The sequence below is a fragment of the Salmo salar genome, chromosome ssa24, assembly GCF_905237065.1.
Source record: "Salmo salar chromosome ssa24, Ssal_v3.1, whole genome shotgun sequence".
NCBI classification, from domain to species: Eukaryota; Metazoa; Chordata; class Actinopteri; order Salmoniformes; family Salmonidae; genus Salmo; species Salmo salar.
This window is the reverse complement of record NC_059465.1, coordinates 35,384,749-35,396,593: the sequence shown is the minus strand read 5'-3', so window position 1 is coordinate 35,396,593 and position 11,845 is coordinate 35,384,749. Positions and strand designations below refer to the sequence as shown.

Sequence of the window (11,845 nt, the reverse complement as noted above, 5' to 3'; positions counted from 1 at the left end):
TTAGTTGAAGGTTAGCGAAAATGCTAAATGTAACTTTTGACGTCCAATTTTACTAAATATCCCATGTAGACATGACCACTGTAAAACGACTGTACTGTTACCCAATGTGTGAATCTGAGATTATTTTTCTATATCCGTAGGGATTCGGCTACAGTATGTGGAAAGCACTGGCCTAGGTTAGGTGTGGTGCTAACCCAACTAAAATCTCAAATTGCCCGCTTGGCACAAACTGCCATGAGGGTCATAAGAGTGAGGCAGCATCCTTCCATGTAAACAATTTTGATAGACTGTTCTACTGCACTCCTTAATACCTAATAGCAGAAGTACAAGCTGAGCTCACTGAGCTGTAGAACACCAGTAACAGAATGTGTTAACGACCGTGTGCATTTATACGTAGGTGTACTAGTTAGTTGGTCTTTGACCAGCAACACTTGAGACAGAGTCAGAAGATATTTATTGAACAGCGCAGGTGATGAAAACTAGATCTGAACAATCACCTTACTCGACCAATAACAATGACATTAAAGCCATACAGATGTTATATGTCTGGAGTCATATTTTTTGCATAGCTTCTTAGATGTAGCTTTACTGATTATTGTTCTCATTTGCTGCAGACACATAATGGCCGATCTGGATTGACACATTATTATTTAAAGAAAAGTCTTTGAGACAGTATAGCAATTCAGTTAAGGCTGTGGGTTACATAACAATGGCATTACAAACCTACTTCAATATTGATTATTGTAACAGGTAGGTAGTTATATAGCAGCACTAATCATAAGGCCTCACATCTGTCAAATATGAGTGTTTATAGGGTATTAGGGTGAGATGTTTCAGGTGCACATGGAGGGAAGAGGGAACCATACGATGGGGGTTGGTCTAGCTCTTGAGAAGAGAGGGGTGGGTGCATTGTTGGGGTGGATATTAATGTATTAAACGTAGGTGGAGGAAAAACTGGGCCAGTTGGGTATGGGTATGTTGGCTGTGGGTCAGGGGGATAACTTCCTCCCACGGCTGCAGGTTCAGGGTACACTGGCAGGACAGGCGGATATAGGCCTCCCCCTGGAGCCGAGACAGGAGGATATGGTCCAAAGGCTGTATCACAAGGGAAGTCACTGTTGCTTGGACCACCTTTCCCGAATTCTTCAAACCCGAGGACAGGACTGCCTGGTGATAGGTCAGACTGAAAGCTGGAAGGGATAATAACCAATGGAAACTTGACTTCAGGGTCTTTGGCAAGAGGAATGTCCAAGTATACCTTTAAAACAAACAGCATGTTAGAGAGAAATATTGGGATTTTATCCCCAATCTTTTTTTGTTTAATACTAGTCAGGAATATGAAGTGATTGTCCAGACACTTGGATGTACCTTTAGTATGTACTCTACTCTTATGATGTTACAGTTCAGGATGGACAAGTCCTGGTCAGCAGGTATCTTCAATGTCCCTGCAACACTTTGTCGGGTTTTGGACGGCATAGGTTCTCTGACCACTTTGCAGACTGTTTCTTCTTCTATCTTTGTGCAGCCAGAAGCCATGAAAGTAATTTTCTGCTTCAGACTGAATTTGGGCTTAAGGTCACGGGAGGAGTTGTTCTCGATGTTTGCACAGATATTCACCATCTCACCTGTCGTGGGAAAATCCACCCAGAAAATTAACGGGAAAGTTCAGGATTTTACAACTTGACTACAAGTGTTTTGTCTATGGGCCTGTAAAAACTATAATCCATGGTTCAGTTTTCTCTAAAAAGCCCCACTACTAACTTCAGATAACTTTAGCCACCTCTGGCTAATTTTGTAGTGGCTGTTTAAATGAAACAAAACCATGGAATACAGTTTCTCCTGGCCCATAGACTTTCTGGGTTGGGAACCATCTAACATCAAGTTGTAAAATCCTGAACTTCCCCTTTAAAGACAATCTGAGATTCCAAATAACCAACACAATAGTGCTTCAGCACAGGTGAGGTACTGAATGTTGAAGACATGAATACATGTTGACGAAGCCTAAAGCCTTGCATGTGAAAGTTGATTGTATATTTAGGACACTTCCTGGAGGTAGTGTGGACTTGCTATTCTCTTATCCAGTGAGATTGTAAACTAATCTGTTGAATTGGCCATGTTATTCAACAGAAAATAGGTGCCAAAAGGAAACATGCTTTGTGTTACATAGAGGGCTCTGAAACAACACTTGTACATTACCTGGCATGTAACCCATCCTTTCAACATGGACATCCATGATGACATGTCCTGAGGTAAGACAGCTCATTGACTTGTCCTTCACACCATGCTGAGGAGACTGGAACGCAGGATGAGGAAATTACATTATGTTCTATACTAGTATGACACAAGGAAAACAAATGTGATTAATAACAGCGTACAGCCATCCATCCACTTTCACACATATAATGTGATGAATAACAACGTACATACATCCATCCACTTTCACACATATAATGTGATGAATAACACCGTACATCCATTCATCCATCCATCCACTTTCACACATATGATGTGATGAATAACAACGTACATCCATCCATCCATCCATCCACTTTCACACATATAATGTGATGAATAACAACGTGCATCCATCCATCCATCCATCCATCCATCCATCCATCCATCCATCCATCCACTTTCACACATATAATGTGATGAATAACAACGTACATTCATCCATCCATCCATCCACTTTCACATATATAATGTGATGAATAACAACGCACATTCATCCATCCATCCATCCATCCATCCATCCATCCACTTTCACACATATAATGTGATGAATAACACCATACATCCATCCATCCACATTCACACATATGTGATGAATAACACCATCCATCCACATTCACACATATGTGATGAATAACACCATCCATCCACATTCACACATATAATATGATAAATAACAAAAAGGACTAGATTAGTGGAGTTAACACACCATTAGTAGGACATGGTTCAAGTCAGCCTTGGAGACAAAGGTGATTTCCTTCACCAAGTCGCGTGTCTTTAGCCAACCCCTAACCAGCTTGGCTTCCAGTTTGTACACTATCTTGCCATGTGGACCCTTGAAGGATGATGGCATGCTTCTGTAATATAAAAACAGTGACACATACCTTAATTAAGGTGCTTAATCTATGTCATGAACAGATATCATAATTTGTACATGGAGGTTGATTTAAAAGAGCATATAATTTGTCTGTCTATGAATTTGACTTGCTTTTCCACTTACCCTTCTGGAATTTGGAAGCTAAATGGATAGATATGGATACCAGGGGGGAGTATGTTACCTATGACAAAAAATCGCAGTGGTCAACATAATATCCAATTAGTAATTTACCTTAATGAACCCGTTACAAAAAAAAAATCTTGATCTGGCGAACAATGACCAACCGCCTGCTCGACTATAAATATTGCATTACGTAGCCTACAAATCCCGCTCACCTAACGCGCCGGGCAAACTACGCACCTGAAAGAGTGCGATAAATATTGGCAAAACTATAGTTGGGATTACGGATAGATTAGGCCGGTAGTAAACTGAGTAAAGACTATTCCTCCTACCTTGAGGATTTTCATTAATCATTAATTTCTTCAGTTTGAAATATCTGTTGTGAGCAGAGCAAGTGTTGTCATCACTGTCAACAGTCCAATTGACATTTGCGTCCCCTTTGACTTTGATGAAAAGGCTTTCCACTTTGGTTTCCTTTATTAACTCCAAAGTAATTCTTCCAGATATACAGTCGCCTTCAGAAAATGTATCATGTTCATTAATTATATCGTAACTCAAGTTAAACTCTTTTATTGAAGGCATTTTCGACTGCTTTCCTGAAGTCAATTCCGCTGAGTAGAGCAACTATAATGACAGAAATAGAACAATTGTTCCACTGGTTCCACCGTCTTCAGTAGCCTACGGTGTGTCAGACGGGACACACTGGGACTCTTTTAATGCAGACCATGGTACACCATTGCCTCCCAGTGTACTGGCGACTATACTGCTACCCAGTCTGTAAATTTGAGATGATCACTATTTATTATTAATATAGTCTGGACTCTGGAGTATCCGGGACAAACTCTGGCCTAGGTAGATCATGTTAGGGGCTAACCTCTTTCCCTATCAAATCAAATGTATTTATAAAGCCCTTCTTACATCAGCTGATATCTCAAAGTGCTGTACAGAAACCTAGCCTAAAACCCCAAACAGCAAGCAATGCAAGTTTAGAAGCACGGTGGCTAGGAAAAACCACCTAGAAAGGCCAGAACCTAGGAAGAAACCTAGAGAGGAACCAGGCTATGAGGGGTGGCCAGTTCTCTTCTGGCTGTGCCGGGTGGAGATTATAACAGAACATGGCCAAGATGTTGAAATGTTCATAGATGACCAGCAGGGTCAAATAAAAATAATCACAGTGGTTGTCGAGGGTGCAACAGGTCAGCACCTCAGGAGTAAATGTCAGTTGGCTTTTCATATCCGATCATTCAGAGTATCTTGATCGCTCCTGCTGTCTCTCTAGAGAGACAGCAGGAGCTGGGACAGGTAGCAGCACGTCTGGTGAACAGGTCAGGGTTCCATAGCCGCAGGCAGAACAGTTGAAACTGGAGCAGCAGCACGGCCAGGTGGACTGGGGACAGCAAGGAGTCATCAGGCCAGGTAGTCCTGAGGCATGGTCCTAGGGCTCAGGTCCTCTGAGAGAGAGAAAGAATAGAAAGAAAGAAAGAAAGAAAGAAAGAAAGAAAGAAGAGAGAGAGAATTAGAGAGAGCATACTTAAATTCACACAGGACACCGGATAAGACAGGAGAAATACTCCAGATATAACAGACTGACCCTAGCCCCCCGACACATAAACTACTGCAGCATATATACTGGAGGATGAGACAGGAGGGGTCGGGAGACACTGTGGCCCCATCCGACGATGGGGCAGGATGTAACCACACCCACTTTCCAAAGTACAGCCCCCACACCACTAGAGGGATAGCTTCAACCACCAACTTACCATCCTGAGACAAGGCAGAGTATAGCCCACAAAGATCTCCGCCACGGCACAACCTAAAGGGGGGCGCCAACCCAGACAGGAAGATCACGTCAGTGACTCAACCCACTCAAGTGACACACCCCTCCTAGGGTCGGCATGGAAGAGCACCAGTAAGCCAGTGACTCAGCCCCTGTAATAGGGTTGGAGGCAGAGAATCCCAGTGGAGAGAGGGGAACCGGCCAGGCAGAGACAGCAAGGGCAGTTCGTTGCTCCAGTGCCTTTCCGTTCACCTTCACACTCCTGGGCCAGAATACACTCAATCATAGGACCTACTGAAGAGATGAGTCTTCAATAAAGACTTAAAGGTTGAGACCAAGTCTGCGTCTCTCACATGGGTAGGCAGACCATTCCATAAAAATGGAGCTCTATAGGAGAAAGCCCTGCCTCCAGCTGTTTGCTTAGAAATTCTAGGGACAGTTAGGAGGTCTGCGTATTGTGACCGTAGCGTACGTGTAGGTATGTACAGCAGGACCAAATCGGAAAGATAGGTAGGAGCAAGCCCATGTAATGCTGTGTAGGTTAGCAGTAAAACCTTGAAATCAGCCCTTGCCTTAACAGGAAGCCAGTGTAGAGCGGCTAGCACTGGAGTAATATGATCAAATCTTTTAGTTCTAGTCAAGATTCTAGCAGCCGTGTTTAGCACTAACTGAAGTTTATTTAGTGCTTTATCCGGGTAGCTGGAAAGTAGAGCATTGTAGTAGTCTAACCTAGAAGTGACAAAAGCATGGATACATTTTTCTGCATCATTTTTGGACAGAAAGTTTCAGATTTTTGCTATGTTATGTAGATGGAAAAAAGCTGTCCTTGAAACAGTCTTGATATGTTCGTCAAAAGAGAGATCAGTGTCCAGAGTAACACCCAGGTCCTTCACAGTTTTATTTGAGACGACTGTACAACCATCAAGATTAATTGTCAGATTCAACAGAAGATTTCTTTGTTTCTTGGGACCTAGAACAAGCATCTCTCGTTTGTCCGAGTTTATAAGTAGAACATTTGTAGCCATCCGCTTCCTTATGTCTGAAACACAGGCTTCCAGCGAGAGGAATTTTGGGGCTTCACCATGTTTCATCGACATGTACAGCTGTGTGTCATCCGCATAGCTGTCACGAGAATTTTTATCCCAATGTTCTAACTGAACTATTTTATAACTTTGACCAATTCCCAGAAGTTTGTAAGACCCTGGTTAATGAAGAATTAGACAAAGCCCCCAATCTGCAATAGATCAATCCTTTATTCAGAGAGTACTCTCAAGTCAAAAATGAGAACACAGTCTTTATAACACCCACACACACACACACAACTGAATTCGTATCAATAGAAACTCCACCTTTCTTTTAGGTGGGCTGTATCATTTCCACAGTTGACATTCCTAGTTTATCACTTTTCTACCACCCTGGCAGTTTCTAGCCGTTCCTCTCCTCCCTAGATTAGAGGGGCCTTGGAATGGGCCTCTTTCCTGTCGTAAGTTTTCAGAGTTATAACTAGGTCATCAGTAGTTCACATTGCATCAAAGTAACACAATGTTTTTTTGTCTTAACTTGTCTTACACACACATTATTAGATTATAGTCTTATAATTCTAATACATTTCACACAGTCATACCGTTTCAGAGTGGATCACTTTAGCCATTATCTTAAAACAGACAAATTATTCTATCAATAGCAGTGAAAGTTAACATTATGTTTCCGAATGACATCACCAAGAGATAAAATATATAGTGAAAACAATAGTGGTCCTAAAACGGAACATTTTACAGTTGATTTGTCAGAGGAAAAACCATCCACAGAGACAAACTGATATCTTTCCGACAGATAAGATCTAAACCAGGCCAGAACTTGTCCGTGTAGACCAATTTGGGTTTCCAATCTCTCCAAAAGAATGTGGTGATCAATGGTATCAAAAGCAGCACTATGGTCTAGGAGCACGAGGACAGATGCAGAGCCTCGGTCTGACGCCATTAAAAGGTCATTTACCACCTTCACAAGTGCAGTCTCAGTGCTATGATGGGGTCTAAAACCAGACTGAAGCGTTTCGTATACATTGTCTTCAGAAAGGCAGTGAGTGGCTCCGCAACAGCTTTTTCAAATTTTTTTGAGAGGAATGGGAGATTCGATATAGGCCGATAGTTGTGCAGACTCAGGACAACTGAGCTTTGGAGGAATACGCAGATTTAAAGAGGAGTCCGTAATTTGCTTTCTAATGATCATGATCTTTTCCTCAAAGAAGTTCATGAATTTATCACTGCTGAAGTGAAATACATTTTGGATTGTTCTTATTTTCCTCAATTAAGTTGGAAAAATAGAATGATCGAGCAGCAGTGAGGTCTCTTCGATACTGTACGGTACTGTCTTTCCAAGCTAGTCGGAAGACTTCCATTTTGGGGTGGCGCCATTTCCGTTCCAATTTTCTGGAAGCTTGCTTCAGAGCTCGGGTATTTTCTGTGTACCAGGGAGCTAGTTTCTTATGAAAAATGTTTTTTGTTTCTAGGGGTGCGACTGCATATAGGGTATTGCGCAAGGTTAAATTGAGTTCCTCAGTTAGGTGGTTAACTGATTTTTGTACTCTGACGTCCTTGGGTAGGCGGAGGGAGTCTGGAAGGGCATCTAGGAATCTTTGGGTTGTCCGAGAATTTATAGCACGACTTTTGATGATCCTTGGTTGGGGTCTGAGCAGATGATTTGTTGCGATTACAAACATAATAAAATGGTGATCCGATAGTCCAGGATTATGAGGAAAAACATTAAGATCCACAACATTTATTCCATGGGACAAAACTAGGTCCAGAGTATGACTGTGGCAGTGAGTAGGTCCGGAGACATGTTGGACAAAACCCACTGAGTCGATGATGGCTCCGAAAGCCTTTTTCCAGTGGGTCGGTGGACTTTTCCATGTGAATATTAAAGTCACCAAAAATTAGAATATTATCTGCCATGACTACAAGGTCCGATAGGAATTCAGGAAACTCAGTGAGGAACGCTGTATATGGCCCAGGAGGCCTGTAAACAGAAGCTATAAAAAGTGAGTGAGTAGGCTGCTTAGATTTCATGACTAGAAGCTCAAAAGACGAAAACGTCGTTTTTTTTGTAAATTGAAATTTGCTATCATAAATGTTAGCAACACCTCCGCCTTTGCGGGATGCCCGGGTGATATGGTCACTAGTGTAACCAGGAGGTGAGGCCTCATTTAACACAGTAAATTCATCAGGCTTAAGCCATGTTTCAGTCAGGCCAATCACATCAAGATTATGATCAGTGATTAGTTAATTGACTATAACTGCCTTGGAAGTGAGGGATCTAACATTAAGTAGCCCTATTTTGAGATGTGAGGTATCACAATCTCTTTCAATAATGGCAGGAATGGAGGAGGTCTTTATTCCAGTGAGATTGCTGAGGTGAACACCACCATGTTTAGTTTTGCCCAACCTAGGTCGAGGCACAGACACGGTCTCAATGGGGATAGCTGAGCTGACTACACTGACTGTGCTAGTGGCAGACTCCACTAAGCTGGCAGGCTGGCTAACAGCCGGCTGCCTGGCCTGAACCCTATCTCATTGTGGAGCTAGAGGAGTTAGAGCCCTGTCTATGTTCATAGATAAGATGAGAGCACCCCTCCAGCTAGGATGGAGACCGTGACTCCTCAACAGGCCAGGCTTGGTCCTGTTTGTGGGTGAGTCCCAGAAAGAGGGCCAATTATCTACAAATTCTATCTTTTGGGAGGGGCAGAAAACAGTTTTCAACCAGCGATTGAGTTGTGAGACTCTGCTGTAGAGCTCATCACTCCCCCTAACTGGGAGGGGGCCAGAGACAATTACTCAATGCCGACACATCTTTCTAGCTGATTTACACGCTGAAGTTATGTTGCGCTTGGTGACCTCTGACTGTTTCATCCTAACATATGACTATTTACTATGATCTTTAGCTCCTGGTAAAGGGCTAAGGTAGAGAGGCTATACATAGAAATATAATCTAGATTCTATTCTATTCAATGGGGCCACACACACACACACACACACACACACACACACACACACACACACACACACACACACACACACACACACACACACACACACACACACACACACACACACACACACACACACACACACACACACACACACACACACTTCCACTTTTAGACAGCTGAAGCACAACAAACCATTAAAAAAAAGGTGACATTTTCTAGTTTTATGATGCAAACTAGTAATTATTCCGAGTTAACATGTGAGCGCAAATGTAGGCTATTTATTTAGTAAATGTATGATTTACATTCACATAGTTTAGAATTATACTGAAACAATCACAATGGATAAACAATAATGCGACAACATGTTTCAACATAGTGGATTCATTCATTAATTACATCATATCTCAGCTTTTGCAGCCCCTGGGCCTATTTCTGATTGGATAGATTGTATCCCTGCTTTAAGGAGAGAGGGTGCCTTGGTCATGTCCAGTCTTTATTAGGATTAATGAAGAGCTTGACATTTTTAGTCCTCTCTCTGAGTCAATAAGTTTAATACTCATGAGGGCCAATGGGGATCCAAGTTGGCTGTACGCATATTGTGGCCACGGGGCGCATGTTAAATGTCCAAGTGGTAATCAATGCAGAGAAATTAGCTATTGATCTCTTATAGTTTTGTAATAGGTTATTGGTTTGCTCTTTCAGAAAATTCCAATATTCGTTGGATGAGTGTGATGGCGATATTGCTATAGCGGGAAGTGGAGATGTGTGTGTGTGTGTGTGTGTGTGTTAGCTGAGCACTCAGGGTAACCCTCTAATTAGTACAGAGGGCAGATTCAAAATAAACATGTTGCGAGGAATATCAGTGATTCGCATCACATCTACAGTTCATTAGAAACCGGCGTGGAACTTGGGGGAATCATTATTGGCTTGTTGATTTGTTTCATATGAGCTATATTCTCACTGTGAAGCCAACTCATACAGTGTATAACAGCATAATAACAACTATTTCACTATTTTAAGAACATATTCAAGACAGTTACAACAGCACAGCATGTGTGCAGTGAAGTGATGTTGTAAAATATCATGAAGTTGTATATTTATGAGAGCCTTTGTAAGAAAGAGACCTAGCACTAAGTTTTGTAAGTAATAGATGCCATGAGGAATCCAAGTGTAAAGTTTTCTTGTATCGCTCCAAATAGCAAAAGGCAAAAATCTTGCCGGAACTTGTACAAAAAGGTTTAAAATTGAATAAAATTTTTCACAAAAAGCTACAATAAATAGACTGCTGCGTTAAATAATCACAACAATAACTCAGCAAAACACTGAGGTAACAAAAGCCCAGAAAGGTTACCTCACCAGATAGTGAGCTTTGATTAACACCGGCCTGTAGGTTAGACGCAGCCACACTGCCCCATTCTGAATCTGATTCTGAATTCTCACTTCCCATCTACAGTGCCTTCAGAAAGTTTTCATACCGCTTGACTTATTCCACATTTTGTTGTGTTACAGCTGGAATTAAAAATATATAATATATTTTTCTCTCACCCATCTACATACAATACCCTGTTACAGATCCATCTAGCTATGGGTGCCTCCATCTGACCAAACTGCACTTCCTGTCACACCCTTATCTGTTTCACCGGTCTTTGTGATTGTCTCCACCCCTCTCCAGGTGTCGCCCATCTTCCCCATTATCCCCTGTGTATTTATACCTGGTTATCTGTTTGTCTGTTGCCAGTTCGTTTTGTTTTGTCAAGCCTACCAGCGGTTTTCACTCTGCACCTGGCTTTCGATTGTTCCTGTTTCCTAGCTTACCCGGTGTTGACCATTCTGCCTGCCCTGAGCCTGCCTGCCATCCTGTACTTTTGCCCCACCTATCTGGATTACCGACCTCTGCCTGCCCTGGACTGGCAAAAAGTGTTCTTCACTGACGAGTCGCGGTTTTGTCTCACCAGGGGTGGTGGTCGCATTTGCATTTATCGTCGAAGGAATGAGCATTACACCGAGGCCTGTACTCTGGAGCGGGATCGATTTGGAGGTGGAGGGTCCGTCATGGTCTGGAGTGGTGTGTTACAGCATCATCGGACTGAGCTTGTTGTCATTGCAGGCAATCTCAAAGCTGTGCGTTACAGGGAAGACATCCTCCTCCCTCATGTGGTACCCTTCCTGCAGGCTCATCCTGACATGACCCTCCAGCATGACAATGCCACCAGCCATACTGCTCATTCTGTGCGTGATTTCCTGCAAGACAGGAATGTCAGTGTTCTGCCATGGCCGGCAAAGAGCCCGGATCTCAATCCCATTGAGCATGTCTGGGACCTGTTGGATCGGAGGGTGAGGGCTAGGGCCATTCCCCCCAGAAATGTCTGGGAACTTGCAGGTGCCTTGGTGGAAGAGTGGGGTAACATCTCACAGAGAGTCATGATCAAGGGCTAGGCCACCGCTAAATTATAAAAATGTCCACCTTATATGGTGCCAAATGTCAATTACATAGCGCACTAGCAAAGGAATATAAATGCATTTGAGTAAAAATGTTTTGAGTAAAAATATTGTGCAATGCTACTAATCAGCATTTTGCAGCTAATTATAATTTATAACTAGGCTAGTTGGCTGATGTGCATACAACTTCCTGAATTGCGGTTGGTTGTAGTGCACGAAGTTGACAACATTTCCAAAAATATTATCCAAACCAAATGTGCCAGTTCCATGTAACTGATGAATTTGGGATTATGATAAGGTAAGAAGTCATGAGTCAATGGAATGTGTAGGTAGTTAGCTTCATGTGAAATGTCTAGTCAGTGAAGAAGCACGTGCTTCACAACCTTTCAAAACTTCTACATTCCTCAAACTC

General features: G+C 42.4%; 1 protein-coding gene across 1 annotated transcript; it reads right to left on the bottom strand.

Annotated features, from left to right (window-relative positions):
• Window positions 1-437: 437 nt before the first annotated feature.
• LOC106585796 (arrestin domain-containing protein 3) lies at window positions 438-3,925 on the bottom strand. The gene is made up of 6 exons (XM_014172425.2): window positions 3,562-3,925; window positions 3,233-3,290; window positions 2,942-3,089; window positions 2,197-2,293; window positions 1,369-1,625; window positions 438-1,258 (listed from the first exon to the last, which is right to left on the bottom strand). Exons 1-6 carry the CDS (start codon window positions 3,809-3,811, stop codon window positions 809-811), a joined length of 1,260 nt encoding a protein of 419 aa, XP_014027900.2. The 5' UTR covers window positions 3,812-3,925; the 3' UTR covers window positions 438-808.
• Window positions 3,926-11,845: the final 7,920 nt, after the last annotated feature.

Coding starts and splice junctions, on each gene's coding strand:
- LOC106585796 (XM_014172425.2), bottom strand. CDS start 3,811: ATGCCTTCAATAAAAGAGTTTAACTTGAGTTACGATATAATTAATGAA. Junction 2,294..2,941: donor TGAACCATGTCCTACTAATG/GTGTGTTAACTC, acceptor CCTGCGTTCCAG/TCTCCTCAGCATGGTGTGAA. Junction 1,626..2,196: donor AAGGATGGGTTACATGCCAG/GTAATGTACAAG, acceptor TTCCCACGACAG/GTGAGATGGTGAATATCTGT.